The sequence below is a fragment of the Amblyomma mixtum genome, chromosome 5, assembly GCF_055824585.1.
Source record: "Amblyomma mixtum isolate Tamu chromosome 5, ASM5582458v1, whole genome shotgun sequence".
In the NCBI taxonomy this organism is placed as follows: domain Eukaryota; kingdom Metazoa; phylum Arthropoda; class Arachnida; order Ixodida; family Ixodidae; genus Amblyomma; species Amblyomma mixtum.
In genome coordinates this window covers 6301583-6321454 of record NC_143016.1, presented here as the reverse complement: position 1 = coordinate 6321454, position 19872 = coordinate 6301583, and the positions used below count along the sequence as shown (strand labels likewise).

Here is a 19872-nt window from a genome sequence, read left to right as displayed (position 1 = left end):
TACATGACACCAAGTAAATTCCTTTTCAGCAACCGTGGTATAGCATCTTGCTTTTATAAGTTACTTTCCAGCATATCTTCATTTAAGCCACGTCGTGTATAAACAGCATTAACAGGTAAGAGACGTTCACGATCCTTAGTTGAACGAACACTTCTCTGGAATAAGCACAGAATATCCGCTAATTTTCGTGCAGTGCCTTCAGCTTTCTTCAAGAGAACGTACCCAAGGAGCCCAGCAGCATAGGACCAATGATGGCAAAACGTTGAAAAACATACGTAATAGCAAGCCCGTCAATTCCTTGCCTCTCAGTGTTTTCCAGAAGGGGCATTTTCGGGGAGAAATAGAGTTTTAACCCGATTTTAAGAAATTAGTTGGTTGTGCAAGAATCGGGTAAAATCGGGGTTTTACACGAAAACGAAGGGGTCTGCATATAATCCGCACAATCGTTCAAGTCACACCCAAAGGCTGCCTTTCTTCCATAAGAGATTCGCAAATATCCCGGATATTTGTTTATGTCCCCCCCCCCCCCCCCCCCCCCCCCCCCCCCCCCCCCCCCCCCCCCCCAAATATGGCTGGCCCGGTAGAACTGCACTGTTACAGCCGATTTAGTGTTGCCATGGCAAAAGAGCTCGGGCACAGCTTATTCATTGCAGCAAATGACTGGGCCAATACTGACCTCTTTTTCTTTCTCTGCTCATTGGTGGTAAAACAATTCACTGCAATGCCGACTGACTGCGAACCTGAGAAAAATAAACTATGGCTTGTGAACACTTCCATACAATCTTTGCTGCTGCCATCATCGCTGGAATCGCTGCCAGTCTGTGCTCCCCGGAATACATGAAGCCACAAACGCAATCGGTCCGGTTCCGGTGAAGCAAGCGATTTTAATTATTGAATGACAGACAACACTGACTCCTCCGACGAGTTTCGTGGCCTGCTAAAGTGAAATTTTCTCACTTGAATGCACTACGCGATTGATACAAGAGGTAGCCAGTCTCGCAAGCGAACGAGAAAGGCGCTGACTAGTAACAAGCAATGCCTGGCCCAGAGAACTTTAAGAATCCTGCTTTTCATCTAAAACCCGCTCTTACGCTTACTCCATCATTTTCAGCTCCCGTTATCTTCTATCAACTGTTCGTAAAGTTCGGAGGCTCGTCGTACTCCACATTTTAGTAAGTCTTATCGAAGAGGCCTGCGCCCTCAATGGCGTCAACATAAAAAAAAAATTTCACCATAATTTAGTTTTTAGCAAACCGCCAGGACACTGCGCATGCGCGCATTGAGATATTAGTTTCATCGGGTGATACCATCAACACAAAAATCTTCCAGAAATGTTTCAGAAATAATTTCTCGACTTTTCGCTTTGCCCCAAGATGTAATTATCGCTGCAATGCGATCCTCACAAAGTTGTCATGAAAACTTAAGCGAAACGTAATTTGTGACCGGTCATCATTAATTAAGGAAAGAAAGCTCATGCAACACTTGTTGCACGCGAAAAAAAAAAAACGACCACATGCTAATTCTACGACTGTCGTTTGGCCAGTCCAGTCCCCTGGACTGTCGCCAGAGCTTCCTTATGATGGAGAACCTAGCACTGATTAAAGTGGGCTAAGAGGTTGCCAAATGCATCGAGATGTGTGAACTTGGTTATTATTATTTTATTGGTCATTTTCGCTGTCTACATAGGCTCGTCATTGAAAAAAAAAACACTTGAATTGTCTATTTTATTGTGTAAGCCTTTTGCATCGATATGCATGTAAATCATTTTTGTTATACCTGCTATTTCTACTAATAGAAATTATTTGCATGGATCCCAACTAGCTTTTAGCTAGGGATCCAGATTTTAGTGCAATAATGCTTCTGTAATGATTGAAAATAAAAATCAATCGATCGATCAATCAATCAATCAATCAATCAATCAATCAATCAATCAATCAATCAATCAATCAATCAATCAATCAATCAATCAATCAATCAATCAATCAATCAATCAATCAATCAATCAATCAATCAATCAATCAATCAATCAATCAATCAATCAATCAATCAATCAATCGTTTTGACGACGTTGATCGCGATTGCCCTGCCAGTGCGGCTGTAGCGTATGACGGCCGTTTATACCTTGGTGCCGTGCGCAGGAATCATTAAGCAAACCTCGTAATTTACGCTTAGTTGTGCTCCTAAATTCAGCATAAATTTCGACTGTTTTGCCCAGAAAAATTTATCACAACCTGCAACAAAGTTTCCCGTCCAGTTTCCGGCCGTTGCCTGGCCAGGGACACTCTTGCATAAAGGAGCGCAGCTCAGCAACCGAAACGCTCCCATTGAAATATTTTCTTTGGGATGTACTGTTTATTCCTCAGCGGCTGCAATAAATACCCCACGAGGTGGGAGGCTCCATCCTGCCGTCATGACCTTGATACGCGCCTTTTTTCTCAGGCATCCCTTGAAACATATTGCACATACCTTTCCAACACATTCTTATCCTGCAACGACGTGCTATTGGGATTATTTTGAGCTGGAACTCATCAGTTTAGCCTTATTTATTCATATTTCTTTCTTTTTCACTTATTTCCAGCTCAGCTGTAGTGGCTCAAAGCATATTTCGCGTTCCTCATACTTTTCCGCACGGCCTGCTGTAGAATGATCCTCATAAACCTTGAATGAACCGCATAGCTCTCGAGCCATGTAGAGCACAGCCGTCGGGCCGAAAACGACATTGCATAAGGCAAGAAGCCCCCCAGGAATTCGTTCCGCCTATTTCAGCGGCCTCCGCAGTGGCTCAGTGGTTATGGCGCTCGGCTGCTGACCCGAAAGAAGTGGGTTTGATCCTGGCCACGGTGGCCGAATTTCGATGGAGGTGAAAATCTAGAGGCCCATGTACTATGTCATGTCAGTGCACGTAAATCAAGTCAAGTCAAGTCAGGTCGTCTTTATTTACATCAGGAGTATGTAGGTAGGCCCGGGCAAAAAAGTGAAACCCTTTTCACTTGAAGCAGCCCGGGCTCCCTTGTACAAAGCAAAATACTATGACAACGATACAGTATGCTGGGTAACTGATGTATACACGACAGATTAGCTGGGAAAGAAGGAATATGAAGTCAACGTTTAACAGCGTTGGTGCATCTGGTAAGAAAAAAAAAAGAGACAGGACGCAGATAAAGAAGAGTGCTAAGACTCATATTATGACAGAGAAAACCTACTCATAAAACTTTAGCTAAGCAAAGCAAAGCAACGAACTGCACGTGGTTGAAATTGCCTAAGCTCTTCACTACAGCATCCCTCATAGCCTGAGTCACTTTGGGACGTTAAACCCCCCATAGCCAACCAACCAACTATTTTGTTTACATCATTGCCTCATACCTGACCACGCCTTCAAGTATGACGTAAGGAGCACACTCCTGTATATGCTATACGTGCAATTCCGAACAATTGGCGAGAGATGTCTCCCAAGCTGGGTGCGTGATAACGGCCCAGGGAAGGTCAATGAAAAGGCAGTAATGAAAAACCATCCTCCATTTACTAGAGCCACAGTTTAGAAAGTGCAAATAAAATGGGTAATATAGCGAATAAAATTAAAATGATTTTTCATACTTTGAAGAGCTTGTAAGCGAATTATTAACTAATCTGTAGTGGTAGTAAAAGGAGATCAGTATTTGAATGGTATAGTTTCTTTGGTAGCGTAGGGAGTGCGTAGTAGAATATTTTAATGTCATAATTATTCCTTGTAAGGAAATTCTGAAGAAGCGCACATTTTTTTCAACGCGATGTTGTTTATGAACGCTATCTATTCGCATATCATGAGACTGCACCATACCAATCAACGCATTCGCAGATCCTTCTTTGGGACGCTTGTCATTTTGTGCTATTTACTGTCAAAACCACATCACATTGGTTTTTCATGGTAGTCTAAATTACTCGGTGCAGCGCAGGACAAACTTTAAAAGCAAGTTTTTTTCTACGCATCGGAAGGGTACACTATTACCATCAACATGTTCACAACAGTAACTTACAATATTCTATAGCTGCCTCACAGATGAAAATGATGTCTTAGAAAGCTGGGCTTGTTCCAATGATCGCATCGAGTATAGAAAACTTTGAAATGCGTGGGCATGTTAGAGACGCCTTTGGGTACAACGCAAAGCCTATTGTACAGTAGCAACAATCTGAGGTCATACGAGTAGAAGTAGTGACAACACAAGCATGATACCAAACTGGTTGGACAGAGTTCTTATCTGAAATATTGCAAATCGCCTCATCCCTTCCTCTCTTCGGTTGCGACGTCCTCAGCAATTTTTTTTTTGCAAAGTTAGGTCAGCCGCAGGCCTTTTAACCTGCTATGACACTGTAAATCTTAACTACGGAAATCCGCCAACTACGGCAGAAATTTGGAATTCGACGTACTACAGACGTGAATACAGCAGCTGAATATTCGGTTCCCATCAGAGCGGGAGCAAGCAGGAAGAGGCGCTTTTCGCAAACACAACCGGCCGGCTGAACTGTTGCCAGGAACGAAGTGCGATCATTCGCAAAATAAAAACCGAGAGCAGAAGCGCTGTTCAAGCCACGGTCGAGTGGGAGTACGCCTATAACGGTGAAACTTTGTCACGAAGCATTGCCGCATACACAAAAGATGCGTGGGTGATCGCTACCAGCCCCCCGCAGCAGCTATCGGCAACTGAAATGAGGAGTATAGCTGCAGTGGTCATCTCTCGTAATGATTGCAATGGCCCTCCGAGGTATAAGGCAGAGTAACTGGAACCCCCCTCAGTGACGCCATCGACGACGATGAGCATCGACGGACGGCAATATGCCATCTGGGATTAGGGCGAAACAAACACTGTCTCCAGCTGCCCGCTCTCCTGGAAATAGGTTCACAAACGGAGGCTGCAGTCCCTACAGTGTCGGGATAGGAGAAACGATAGGACACATTTTCCACGCATCAGAGAAAGAAAGCGTCATATCCCACGAGCGACTCCCATCTTACGGTTAGGCCTGGAAGCGATATATTCGCGAAGGGAAACAAGCAGGGGGTTTTAGACTGAGCCAGAGACAGCGGAGGAGGTGGAGGCCGAGGGAGAGGAAGATGTGGCCGAGAAGCTGTTCTCTCCCTGCGCCGTTTAGGGAAGCGGGAGAAGGCGAAGGTCGGAGAGGAGGGGTTCTGGGAGGAAGGGAGAGGACTGCGCGCGCCCCGTGGCTCCTCCCGCCGCGCGGGTACGAGCTCGCGCTCCGCCACCGGCGCGCGGCACAACGCGCTACATCTCTGCGAGAGACGGACGCCCCGTGTCGCCGGCACTGAAGCCGCTTTTCTCCGAAGACTATTCCGATTCCGCTGTGGGAAGTTTTCATAAGGAAAAATACAGGGTCAACTTCGTCGTGCAGTATGATGTGGATTTGATTATCCGTTGCACCGGTGGGGTTTTGGAAGTGAACTTGGGCTTCTTTCCCATTTACTTTATTGTGAGAGGGGCCTACGTATAGGGAAATGTTTCGGAACTGTGGTGATAAATTTCGCCGAAAACAGGTTTCTTCAGCGGATATCCCGGATTTGCAAGGCCGTCTTCAAGCTTCTCTTTGCTTCAAAAGCATGGATACCTAACGGCCTTTGACTTCATTTCGCTGTGGTAAGTAAACCGATTGCTGTTCCTGATGGAGCAAATTTGTAGACATTCTTGTCTTGATTAAAAAAAAATAAAGAAATGATGCATGCGCATCATTGCATAGGAAGGAAGCAGAATTTATTCCATGATTTTTGGAATATATTTTTTCTTCTCTACGATTTCAAAGTTTGGTAACAACATAGCGATGTCTGTTTCGAAATAGCAGAAGGCAAAATACGTTGCACCGCACGTAGTAATTGTATTGAGTAGCACAATTTTGCGCATTTTACTTAATATTAAGACGCCGGATAAAGAACACAATAAGCGCAGTGAAGAGACGTAAAACATTTACGAGTCAGAAGTCGCGTGGGAATTTTTGTCGTGTTACATGTTATAAACTTTGTTGCTTTAAATGATAGAGAATGCAGAAAAGCTTCATCGCTTCAGTAGTGAAACTTCATTGGCCACCCACCAGAGATTTTGCATCTGTTGAGAAAATGAGAAGAATCAGTTCACTTCGAATGACTCGTACACTGATAATGGCGCTAGTGTAGAGAGGAATGCGCCCGCAAGCACTCAGTCAGACGTCTTTGTCAAACTGAGCGGGTTGCAAAGACACGAATTTTATATTAGGTATCCCTCGCACAGATTGAGATTTTCCTATGTATTTTTTTTGGCTTTTTGCGGGAGAGTTATCGAATCAGAATAAGCGGGATTGCCAAACAATGCTCTCTTTCCAAGTTCTTACCACCGTTTCATGGGTCGTCTAGTCCACAGAAATCTTCCTTGCTTTAAGAAAAAAAAAAAAAAAACAGGCGCGAGTGTTTGCCAATCATCTTGCGTGCCTGCTAGACTTTTTCTGCTTAGAAGTTGATTTCAGTGAACGATTTTTGGTGGGATTTGTCATTAACAAGTGGAAAAAATAAAAATCGTGCCAATAGTCTGGTCAAAGGCTATTTGACAGCATGCTTACACTTAACCAGACGCACACAGTTTGCTTCATATGCTCTATTTTGCAGTTCGTTGCTTATTTCTTGCTGGGCTCAAAAAAAAAAAAAAAAACAACCTCGGCTTCAGAAGCGAACACAGCGAACAGCTGCAGAAATTATTGCAGTACTTCTTCGCTATTCTCTAGAGTTTAGAGCTGCTCTTTTCTTTACTTGTGAGCAACTAACTAGACCTAATAGACGCCACTTCGGGAGCTAATTTTCGGTCTAATGTACAAGAGAAGAACTATTATGACATGTTAGCCTGGCACATAAGTATCTCAGCTTTGTACTGTTTATTTCCTGCACATTTATGTTGATTTCTTTAATTCGGCAATACCTTCCTTATTTTCTTTTCCAGTTGGCAAATTTGCGGCAGTAAACGATGTGGTACGTTTGTACTCACAAACTCATTCATTCACTAGCGCGCTAACTAAACCTATAACCAGCATTGCGAGGTTATTTTTATGTGTCGGCACCATCCAATTGGATCAGCACACACGAGCGTTCACAGTAAGCTAATGCGCACCTTTATTAGGCGCATTTTTGTTTTGGTTCCGCACGTATCTTCCGGTGTAGAGCTGCGACATAGCGGTCACATTAAAATATTCGTTTTGCGAAGCGTTATAAATCATTAGCATTCTAATGACGCAATCATTCGTCATGAAATTAAACGATCGGCGCTGGTTGTACTACAAGCGATTTAAAACAAGAACACATAGTACTTAACTGGCCTGGGCGTGCCACAGAGTGTTGCTGAGCAGCCGCAGTCTTTAATTCATGTGAGAAGGCCTGTCCCCGAGTAGACAGGTGTGAACAGAGGCTCCAGAGAAAGCTGTGGGTGGTATGATGATGATGACGACGTAATTCTCTCTTCTAACGGGAGATCAATGGTTGAACCCGGATCCGACCAAAAAGGAAAAAAAAAGTGGCAACTTACAAAGAAAATGAAAAGACTCGTCAGTGCAGCATCGTTTGTCTTTTGTTATCACTATGGGGAGGCGGGTCGCGGACGAAAGTCCTGAGTGGCGATTTCTCCTATACAATCGCACACACTGGCGGGGAACAGCATTGTGTTTGACAGCACAACAGAATGAAACGATCCTTTTTCTTTTAGCCCTTAGATGAGACTCGAAATGTGAGACACGAAAGGCGTTTGCAGCGGATTGTATAGCAACGCTTTGTTTTTGTCATTTCTTTCAAAAAGGGTTCGAGGCTCTAGCACCGGCTCTCACAAACCTGCGAAAGAGAACTGGCTCTTTTGTTGCTGCTAAGTGGTACATTTGCACGCACGCACGCACGCACGCACGCACGCACGCACGCACGCACGCACGCGGGCACACACACACACACACACACACACACACACACACACACACACACACACACACACACACACACACACACACACACACACACAACACACACACACACACACACACACACACACACACACACACACACACACACACACACACACATGTAGGGTTTTTATATGAGCGTTTCGCTAAAGCATTGCGCAAGACCTATAAAGAACGTTACTTAACTGTTCCTGCTTCGTCAGAAAGCTGTATTGGAGCTAATGATTAGCTGGCAACCTCCTGTAGACTGAGATGACATTTTATACGTTACCTGTCGCTTCTTAACTGATTATTCCGTTAGCCTAGTGGTATGAAAGGACGTGCACACACATCGACGTCATTGGCACATCCATTTACAACAGCATTGGTTTTCCTTCCCGTAAAAGTTCGCAAACAACTGACTACCATTTCGTAACAGAAACCTTAAGAGAAGGAGGGTGAAGCGCCCATGTGAAGCAAATGACATTTGTTGCTTGAGTCATACTTATCCTTTTTCTAAGACCCACTTCAGTGGCTGAGTGGTTACGGCGCTCGGCTGCTGACCCGAAAGACGCGGTTTCAATCCGGACGCGGCGGCCGAATCTCGGTGGAGGCGAAATTCTAGAGACCCGTGTATTGTGCGATGTGAGTGCACATTAAAGAACCACAGGAGGCCGAAATTTTCGGAGCGCTTCACAACGGCGTACTTCCTAGCCTGAGCCACTTGGGGACGTTAAACCCCAATAAACCAAACCAATCATTCTTTTGCTACACTTATTCTCTCAGTTATATTCTAGTAAGTCTCAAATCGGACAGAAACAAGCTGCGCAAGGCTAACTGCAAGCAAAATAAATGATAACTGCGTAAAAAAGAAACCGAAACAGCCAACACCTGAGAATAATATGAAGGAAAAGGGAATGCTCAACCCCCTTCTCTCGGCACGTCTTTGCGAACTAGTTCAGTATCAACTAACGCGCGCGTGATGAACTGTGAACGGACACGGAACGCTATGGCTTGAGTGCAATATGTAAATAAAGAGTTTTGTGAAGTGACGTTGCTCGCTTGCTGCACAGATTTCAAGAGGACACTTGCGCGCGAGTTCTCATTTTTTGAGTTTACAATCTTATGCGCATGTATGGCGTGCCTGTGGTCACTATATATATTGATAAATAGTACCCCCCCCCCCCCCCCCCCCCCCCATATTTTCTCACTATCGTTCCTACTTTGTGTCCCTTCCCTATCCTCAACTCAATCCCTTTTTATTCCTGCTGGCAGCTGAACAGCCGGTTGAGTGATAAATGACAGTTTCCGCGACCAGCACCCATCTTTCTCTTTCCCTTTCGTTTTCTTACACAAACCAAACCAGTACTCATACTACACATAAACCAAAGCCATCCGGTCCGCTATTCTTTACAACATTTTATCCCTTCTTTCTTCATTTTTCTTTCTTAGTTTCGTTGAACGCACTCTATGCAATACAAGTAGTCGCAGCGACAGCTGTAGTCTTCGATACCTTCAACGCGATAATCCTCCACGCGGATAGAGCGCGTGAATTTGTCCTGCCGGAGTTATGCAGGTATGGAGTATGAAGTGACGTGTCTAACGACAAAATTTCGTCTTCGCTCTTCGTTTTGCCTAGTGCTGTGACTTCATGCACATTCTCTGTATACATAAAACCTGCAAAAGCTCCGCCACTCTTTTAAGCCGCTCCTTTTTATTTGGATCTACTCAGATTGCTCGGCCGGAGTCATGGATCTACTGGCCAGTCATGAAGCGCCCGTCTCGACGCCCCCAGCGCATCATTCGTCGGACGGCGGTGGTGAACTAGTGAACACCACAACGTGGGGCAGCAGCCGCGACGAATCGCTGGCGCAGGTCGAGCTCAGCGTCCTCGCGCTCATCTTCACCTTCACCGTGGCCGGAAACGGATGCGTGTTGGCCGCGCTAGCCGCGCGCCGCTCGAAGATGACGCGCATGTACTACTTCCTTCTACACCTGTGCGTCTCCGATCTGACCACGGCTTTCTTCACGGTGCTGCCTCAGCTAGGCTGGGACGCCACGTACCGCTTTCGGGGAGGAAACGTTGTCTGCAAGTCCGTAAAGTTCGGCCAGCTTCTTGGGCCGTACCTCTCTTCCTACGTCCTGGTGGTGACGGCCATAGACCGGTACCAGGCTATCTGCTTTCCCCTCTCCAACTGCTCGTGGACACCCACAAAGTCCAAACTCCTCATCTCGTTCGCTTGGCTCGTGTCTCTGCTGTGTTGCGTGCCGCAGCTGTTCATCTTCAGCTATCAGGAGATTTCTCCCGGCGTGCACGACTGCTGGGGCACGTACATCGAGCCCTGGGGCCTGCGCGCCTACGTCACCTGGTACGGCGTCTCCGTCTTTTTTGTCCCGCTGCTGGTGCTGACTTTCACGTACGTGGGCATCTGCCGCGCCATCTGGAGGAACCTGTATCTGAAACGGCGCAACTCCGAGGCCGAAACAACATCGAAGGTTGTTCGCGCTTATCGCTTCAAAGGGGGCGCCGCAACGCAATCCGGCTCTGCCAGCCCTCAGGCTGCTCCCGCGCATAACGGGAAGGCGGCGAGTTTTTCAGGACCTCGGAGCCATTCTGTGCGTGGCCTGTCAAGAGCCAAGATCAAGACCATCAAGATCACGGTGGTGGTCATCCTGCTGTACATCGTCTGCTCGTCGCCCTTCATCTGTGTCCAGATGTGGATGCACTGGAGCCACGACGTCGACATCGGCAACGCATGGACGAGTGAGTACTTCCGAAAGTTAACTCTGTGAGCTACGTGGAATTTGACTGACGAAAGCTGAAAAGAAACAGCATATAGTGACAGAAGCTCACTGTGTAAAAAAAACAAAAAAAAAACTGACTGACTCATCAAGAAATACTGAAAATAAATTTTGTACTCACATTTAGGCGCCTTATAAATGAAGTGTATGACGGCGTAAACAAAACGTAGTGTGACAATGGGGTACAGCAATAAAAAAAATAATCCCATTGTAAGAAATACCATTGGTCTCCGGCATGGCTTGGTATTTACATTCCTGAGCTACGCTGTCTCGAGAGCGCTGATGATTACGATGATCAAGAAACTACAGGAGAATCTTTCACAGTCAGTCCGCGATTCCAAAAATTACTATTTCAGTACGTCTCTACCAAACTTTATAAAGAACGCACCAGAAAAGTTCTGGAATTACATAACCGGAAAAAAGGCTGTTGTGTCACAGATATCAGTCAACAGTTCCATAATCACAGACCAGAGAGCCATTGCGCAGCATTTTAATACATATTTTCAAAGCGTGTTTTCGAATTCCAGTTCATGTACCCCAATAGTCGCACAGTTTCATGACACCGAAGTCAATTTTGTTTCTTATGCTGGGATATTTTCTATGCTACTGAACTTGAAAACCAAAAAAGCATGTGGCCCTGATAACATTCCTAACATCTTTCTGCGAAGATATGCCGAATTGGTTGCAAAGTTTTTGTATGTACTGTTTCAAGCATCCTTGCGAACTGGGAAATTGCCTGTTGACTGGAAGACCGCCCGAATCATCCCTGTACCTAAGAAAGGAGATCGTTTAAGGCTGTCAAACTACCGCCCAATCTCCCTTATTTCATCTTGTTGTAAATTAATTGAACACGTCATTGCTGATCGCATAAATGAATTCCTAAATCGGCACTCCATTTTATCCAAATTTCAGCATGGTTTTCGTAAAGGATATTCAACAGTAACCCAATTAGTAACAATTGTTCACTCGATTGCATTCAGCTTAGACAATAATGGCCAAGTTGACCTAATATTTTTAGATTTTAGCAAGGCTTTTGACAAAGTCCCTCATGATAAATTAATTCTAAAGCTTAAATCTATTGGCCTTCCTGAGATATTAGTTACCTGGATTTCAAACTATTTAACTAACCGTAAGCAGTATGTCTCGATTGGTGGAGAGGAATCGGGCGCTCTTTCAGTCACTTCTGGAGTGCCTCAGGGGAGTGTACTTGGACCTTTATTGTTCTTACTATATATTAATGACATCGTCGACACAACTGTTCCGGGCGTTGAGATTCGATTGTTTGCGGATGACTGCTTGCTGTACAGAGATATTACATGTTCAAATAACCAGATTGACCTAAACACTTCTCTAACTAACATCCTTACCTGGTGCCAGAAATGGGACATGGCTTTAAACAAAGAAAAAACAAACTTCCTTCGCGTGACACGTAAAAAAAATATTTTTGAGCACAGGTATCATCTCGGACAAACACCACTACAGGAAGTTTCCAGTTTTAAATACCTGGGTGTAACATTAACTAACAATCTGTCCTGGAATTCACATGTGGAAAATATCTGTTCGTCCGCCTTTCGCAAACTCTATTTTTTAAAAGAAATAAACTTTCCAAAGCTCCCCCTCAGGTTAAACTTCTCGCGTTTAACTCACTAATCAGGCCTAAGCTCGAATATGCATGCGTGGTGTGGGATCCTTATACTAATACCAATATTGTAATGGGAACGACCGGCAGCCGTTCACGCGGTGGGACGAAGAGGAGAACGAAGTGCTGTGCTGGTTTCGGTGTGACTCCTGGGTGTGTGCCTGCCGTGACGCGTCTTTGATCAACGGCCTCCGACCTGTGCTTCGAAGACGCACCTGTACACTTGTACTTGTAGCCCGGCTGCAGTAAGGCACGTGAGAACACGCTGGAGGCGAAGTAAATGGGAAGAAAAATCTTTGGAAAAAACGACAATGTCATCCAGATAGCACAGACACGTTTCCCATTTGAGCCCGCTGAGAATATTATGCATCATTCTCTCGAATGTGGCTGGGGCATTGCATAGGCCGAATGGCATGACATTGAATTCATACAGGCCGTCTGGTGTGACGAAGGCGGTTTTCGGCCGGTCAGCAGCAGCCATCGGGACTTGCCAGTATCCAGAGCGTAAGTCTAAGGACGAAAAATACTCCGCTCCCTGCAAGCAGTCCAATGCGTCGTCGATTCGGGGTAGAGGGTAAACGTCCTTGCGAGTAATCTGGTTGAGACGACGGTAGTCCACGCAGAACCGGATGGAGCCATCTTTTTTCGACACCAAGACAACAGGAGAGGCCCAAGGGCTGTGAGAAGGCTGTATGATGCCGCGCTGTAGCATATCGTCGACATTGTCACGGATGACGCGGCGCTCTGTGGGCGAGACGCGGTACGGTCGCTGGCGCAAGGGGGCGTGCGTACCTGTGTCAATTTCGTGAGAGACGGTGAACGCACGGCCCAAAGAAGGTTGGGAAAGGTCAAAAGACGCGCTGAAGCGTTGGAGAAGTTGCAGTAGCTGGTCACGTTGAGCGGGCGGAAGGTCGGTAGCGATGGCGCGATGAAATACGTCGGCGGGACGCTGATCGGGCGTGGTCGCACAAATGTCCAGGAGAGCAACCTCGGGACATGCACGGTTATCAGAGAGCTCGTAGGCAAGTGCAGTGTCCAGTTCTTCGATACGACCGAGGCATTCGCCGCGAAGGAGAGAGGACGGGCAAGCAAAAGGGTTGGAGACATAAATGGCACAGTGACCACCGGAAATCGTGAGAACGGCGAAAGGAATCAGAAGGTGGTGACGGCGGGTGGCAGCAGTAGTGGGTGTGAAGAGAACAGGGCTGCTGAAGGCAGAGTCAGGTAAGAGCGGGACGAGGACAGAAGAAAAGGGAGGTACGGTGGTGTCGGCGGCTACGAGAAGTTTAGCGGAGGGCACAGGCAGGTCGCACAGGGAAACGTTACACACGGAAGATAGCGCAAGTTCAGCACGAGCACAATCAATCACTGCATGGTGGGTTGACAGGAAGTCGCATCCTAGGATGATATCGTGAGAGCACGCACTCAGCACAACAAACTCGATGAGATATTCTACGTCGTTGATAGAAACTCGTACGGTGCAGGCTGCGATGGGGTGAATGCGCTGTGAGGTGGCCGTACGGAGCGAAAAGTCAGACAGGGGCGTCGTCACCTTGCGAATTTTGCGGCGAAGAGAGTCACTAATCACAGACACGGCAGCGCCCGTGTCAACGAGCGCGAGAACAGGTACACCTTCGACAAACGCCTGAACCACATTAGCGGGAGCAAACGGAGGACTTGGTGAGTTCGCAAAAGACGCAGTTCTTGCCTCCGGAACTGCGGCATTCAGTTTTCCTCACGGAGAGGTTCCGGTCGCCGAAGCATTGGGGAAATTGAACGGCGGCGAGGCGAAGGCGAGCGGCGAGTCGAGTCGAGACATAGACGAGCCAGAAGAGCCATTGGGCAAGGTCGGCTCGTGATCGTATCCGTGATCGTACGGGTGCGCAGCATCCCCATAGCGAGGCAAGCGCTGACGGCAGAGACGTGCGACGTGCCCTGGAAGCCCACAAGCGTAGCAGATGGGCTGATTATCGGCGGTGCGCCAAGGGTTCGTAGGGTGTCGTCGTGTGCGAGGAAACGAGGCTGGCGGAAGTGGCATGGATGGGGTTGGAGCATAATAGGCAGGGCTGCTGCGGTACGTAGGAGAGGCAAGCGAGCGCGGTGTCCGTCGGACGGCTTCCGCATAGGTGAGTGGTGCTGCGACAGGAGGAGGCGGGGGGCTGGACGGCAGGACTGCAGCGACCTGCTCCTGAACAACACGGCGGATAGTCGGCGCAAGGGAGGGCGCTAGGTCGGCAGTAGGGCAGACAGGGTCTGGAACGTGATGGAGAAGAGAAAGCTGGCGGGCGATTTCCTCGCGTATAAAATCTTTCACGCGCTCCATGAAGAGGGTTTGGTCCGAAGACGAGGGACCAAGGGCCAAGCCAGCAAGACTCTCGGAAGCCGCACCAGACTGCCGCGTAGAAGCGCGTTGCTTGCGCAACTCGTCGAAGCTTTGGCACAGCTCGATGACGGCACTGACGGAGGTGGGGTTCTTCGCCAGGAGCATTTGGAAAGCGTCATCTGCTATGCCTTTAAGAATGTTATTAACTTTGTCAGCCTCGGACATCGAAGGGTTCACGCGCTTACATAAATCGACAATGTCTTCAATGTAGCCGGTGAATGTTTCGGTCGGTAGCTGCGCTCGAGCACGGAAACGTTGCTCGGCGCGGAGTTTCCGCACGGCGGGGCGGCCGAAAACGTCGGCGAAGCTTGTCTTGAATGATGACGAGGTGGGAAGGTCCGCTTCATGGTTACGAAACCATAAGTTGGCAACGTCTGTGAGATAGAAGAGCACGTTGCTCAGCTTGATGGAATCGTCCCACCGATTGTAAGTGCTGACGCGCTCGTAGGACGCCAACCAGTCGTCGACGTCCTGGTCGTCCGTACCGCTAAATGGGGAAGGGTCGCGCTGTCGTTGGACCCCGGAACAGAGGACGGTGGCAGGGGTGACCGGCGACGACTGCGTCGAACTGTTTGGCATTGTTGGCGGTGCAAGTAGCGTTCCGCTCCTGAGTTCCAGGTTGAGCACCGGTACGGGGATCGAAGCACCTCCACCAAGTGTACAGGTGCGTCTTCGAAGCACATGTCGGAGGCCGTTGATCAAAGACGCGTCACGGCAGGCACACACCCAGGAGTCACACCGAAACCAGCACAGCACTTCGTTCTCCTCTTCGTCCCACCGCGTGAACGGCTGCCGGTCGTTCCCATTACAATATTAAGAAAATTGAAAGAATCCAAAGAAAAGCCATAAGATTTATTTATTCTAAATTTTCACCTTTTGATTCTCCGTCTGAGCTAATGAAATCTAACCGTATCCAACCTCTTGAGGTAAGAAGAAAAAATATTCGACGAGAATTTCTTTCCTTGCTCATAAATAACAAACTGGCTCTTGATCCTGCACCCTATTTATCGTTTTTAGCTACACGCATCACACGTCACCATCATCCCGGTTCACTTACCCAGTACTTTGCTAGAACTGACACTTTTAAATTTTCCTTTTTCCCGCGTACCATCAGTGAGTGGAATTCTCTGACATGATAAAATGTAAGCGCATAGTCATCCTGCATGCCTTTTTTATTTTTATTTTTAGTTTTCATTTTAATTTTACTTGTTATTTCTGTTTATTTTACTTGTTACCCGTGTATCTGTGCTTTCTTGTTCTGCTTGGATCTGTAAGATGATCTGCAGTATGAAATAAATAATAAAAAATTATGCCGACTGCGAAACGACTCTAACGAGGAGCTTGAGACAAAATTTGTATTATACGTATCACTCCTAGTGATGTGAAAAAAAGCAGGCGGCTTATTATTGGTACAGACAACCTCAATGAAGCATATAAGTACAGTCTAGGTAGGATGCGTCTCTTTTGATCAATTTTAATCACCGGAAATGATAAGTTGACAGCTAAGGTTGGAGACAGAGCGAAATGTGAGGCTGTGAGGGCGTTCGCCCTGGTTATTCATGTCTTATTGCATTTTCCCTTAATTTCGCATTACCTTCGTCCATCTTTTCGGAAGCCGGACGTTCCTGGAGAAGAAAAACGAAACATCAACTGTTTGTATTCATCCGAACGAATGGAAATTCGGTGACACTTACACGCATGCGCTATTTTGCAATACTCATCCCTCGAGCTTTCGATTGCAGTTTACAGGGCAGTTTACAGCAGTTTTCACTGCTATGGACTGAACACTTAATAGAGAGAAGTATAGCTCCACCCGGTTTTAAAACCTTTTTGACAGACAAAAGTGGTACTCCTTAGGAGAGCGCATTAAAACGGGAGTTGCTGCTGGTACAACTTCTGGGCTTGAACGTCCCGAAGTTGCACGTCAGCTGTATGAGACACCGTCAATGATGGAGTGACGGAAAAGACCACAACACCGTAGGGAATATCCCCAATTCTACTTTTGAGTTCCCTGACATTGCAGATGACACGGGTGTTCTTACATTTCGCCTCCATAGAAATGGGGCCGCTGCGGCCGGCATTCGATCTCACTGCCTTGTGCTCAGTAGCCGTTCGAATGCTGCAACCACTTAGACAACGCAGCGGACGCGGCAGAGTGCAAGAGTTACAAATGCCTTTCCTACTTTGCACTTTGAAGCCCATGTAGTAACAATCACGACTTCTGATTTATCAAGGTGTGTTGCCGGATGAGTTGGCTGAGATTTATCCTTGTTAGAAAGGCAGCGCTGGTTGACGACGGAAAAGGACATGAAGTGGACACAACTGCGCCAAGCTAATAACTAACAACGAGCCAGTCTTACCTTACAATTCTGTGCATTCAAATTAGTGAAGAGAAACGTAGTACAATCCGTCCTTACCAACGAGCTACTCAAATCCTCCGAGCAGTCTCGAGAGTATTCTCTTAAACCAAGCGCAGAGACTGCTTAAATCTCGTTTCCCGGCGTAAATCCTGTCCTCTGTGGCCGTAAAAATGTTAAGTATTAAGCAACGCAGGAACCACGCTTCCAAGGGTGAGAGGGTTTGCAACAACAACAACAACAAAAAAGACCGTTATGCCCTATATCTGCCAGGTGTGGCATCATCTTAAAGAGTTTGCAAAAGGGCAGGAGCAGATGTAATCTTCTCTGCTTCTCATTGTCTTTTCTAGCCTTTGAAGGCGAGTCAATGTATCGAGGGAAGAGATTCCAGAATGCACAGCTAGGCATCCGGATCTATTCGTGACATGCTCCGCGAGCGTTGTTTACTCGACTTCTTTCCCCTGTGGCAGGAAATACATCGGCCAGACAGGTTGGTACAGCCTTTGTCAAAAGTTTAGAGCCCAGGGGGTGTGCTTCTGGGCCACATTGCATTGCTCGTAATGCGTCCTCAGCGTCCGAAATCACCTGAAGGTAAGAAGATTTTTGGTCCTGCTCCTTCCGATGCGTATGACTTCCATTAGTGCTACAGGAGAGCCACAATAGTGCCTAGGAGCAAACGCCCTGGGCTCTAAACTTTTGACAAAGTCTGTACATTAATAAAAGGCTGCCAGAACATAATACTAGCGCTAAAGAAAGAAAGTCTTGAAACTCGGCCATTCACTTTCGAGACTGTAGTCCTTGCCGTTGCCTCTCTCCGAACATTGAACAAACAAAAATTTTGAACTGAAAGTAACTCATCCGTGAAATAAAAGAATCAGCTACCATCAGAAAGCTAAACGATGAGTGCGGCAACACGCCGTCAGTTGCCCTGTTGGAAAAAGAGATAACGCACATCTCTGCCTCGATATGGTTCTCAGCGTACCTTCGATTTTCGCGCCTGTGCTTATTGCAGTGAAAGCTCTATTTCACAACCAAAACAAAACTGCAAATGCCGTGCCATCGCTGAAGCCTTTACCTTGTCGCTGAAGTTGAATAAATAAATAAAAATCGTCGCGACTGCGATTCAAACCACAGGCGGCGCGAACATACCAGCTTCGCTGGCCACTGCACGAGAGTACTATGCTACCGCCGCAGCCGATAACGCCTCGTTGATGTTGTTGTTGTTAGGTTTGCTGCCTCAAAAACGATGGCACATACCCACGGTGAGGAACTGGGCAGGGTTTGGCACAGATACAAACAGGAAGAAAACTCATCCAGGTTTATCTCAAGACGCTCTTGAATATAAATACAGGAATCTACGAAAAAAAAAAATCGCGAATTTGGAGAGATATTGAGGAAATCGGAATGAAAATCGAGGAAACAAAGTGGTGTGGGTTGAATAACTAATTTTGAAAGCAATAATCAGAAATAAAATAATTTTGAGAGAAAAGTAATGGCATTGAGAAGTTAACACAAAAACCTCCCGGTTTCATTAATATACTTGTGAAGAAACAGACACACCTGCTTCTTCACCGAAGGTGAGGAGGAGGGGAATAGTAAACGGCAGCCTTCTGCCTCGTTGTTGTCTTCATCATCGTCGTCTTCATTGACTTCCATCTGCGGCGCGGACAGATCAGATCAGCTTAACCTCGATCAGAGCTTAACCTGACTCTAATATTGTCTCCACACGTGCCGACGACCCATCAAAGCAAAACCATGAGCAAATCAGGTTAAACACACGCTTTCGCGTGTCTACTCGGTTTAACTACGTTAAAACTATCACCTTTTTACCACTTCACCCGTGGTAACTTTGTTTCCATCCCACCTTAATTCCTTCAAAGTTTTAATCCCATCATGTTTTTATCCCTCTCTGCATCGTCTTAGGACGCTTGTCTCTTGGTTTTCACACACGTGACACTCTTCGCTTCCTTGCTTTTCTTCTGACAGGCTTTTCGCAGTTTCTCAGTTTTAATTGTTTTTTAGCATTTTCATTCCAGTCACTTTTTAGCCGTGTCATTTGTTGTTTTTTATTTTATTGTTGCAATTTCCCGTTGTCACAGTCTTTAGCCGTGTTGGCTACTGGTCTTCATTTACATTTTTCTGCCAAAGTGTTTTAGCCGCCGCGTTGGCTCAGTGGTTATGGTGCTCGGCTGCTGACCCGAAAGACGCGGGTTCAATCCCGGCCGCGGCGGGCGAATTTCGATGGAGGCGAAATTCTAGAGGCCCGTGTGCTGTGCGATATCAGTGCACGTTAAAGAACCCCAGGTGGTCGAAATTTCCGGAGCCCTCCACTACGGCGTCTCTCATAACCTCAGTTGCTTTGGGACGTTAAACCCCTATAAACCATAAACCAAAGAGTTTTACCGCGAATCACGTATTGTATCCCCCCCCCCCCCTGTTTTTTGAATTCTTGGAGTCGGTCTCTTTCAGTGTGGGTAAAGATGACAAATGTGGAGACTCATCAGTTTTACCTCATTTCAACCTTGCACAGCCTTGCGCATGCGTATCTCTGCCTTTTTTTGCTTGTGAGCTTTCTGTCACAGTATATAAGGTGCAGTTAGGCACTGAAGACTACTTACGCCGTTTAAAAGCGAATGCATGTATCTTTGATTTATATTCTTTTCTTCTTTTATAATGGCACACCTACTCATAGCATACAGTCGTAAGGCAACGAATATACTAGGTTCACATTTATTCGCCAAGAATCAACGCTGTTCTGTGGCATG

At 46.6% G+C, this 19872-nt stretch overlaps 1 protein-coding gene across 1 annotated transcript in view; it reads left to right on the top strand.

Moving 5' to 3' along the window:
- The first annotated feature begins 9675 nt into the window (after positions 1-9675).
- Positions 9676-19872, top strand: part of LOC149341221 (oxytocin receptor-like) — a 37084-nt gene continuing 26887 nt past the window's right edge. The window contains exon 1 of the mRNA XM_089541945.1: positions 9676-10690. Coding sequence (XP_089398071.1) covers positions 9676-10690 — 1015 coding nt within the window. The remainder of the gene's footprint in view (positions 10691-19872) is intronic.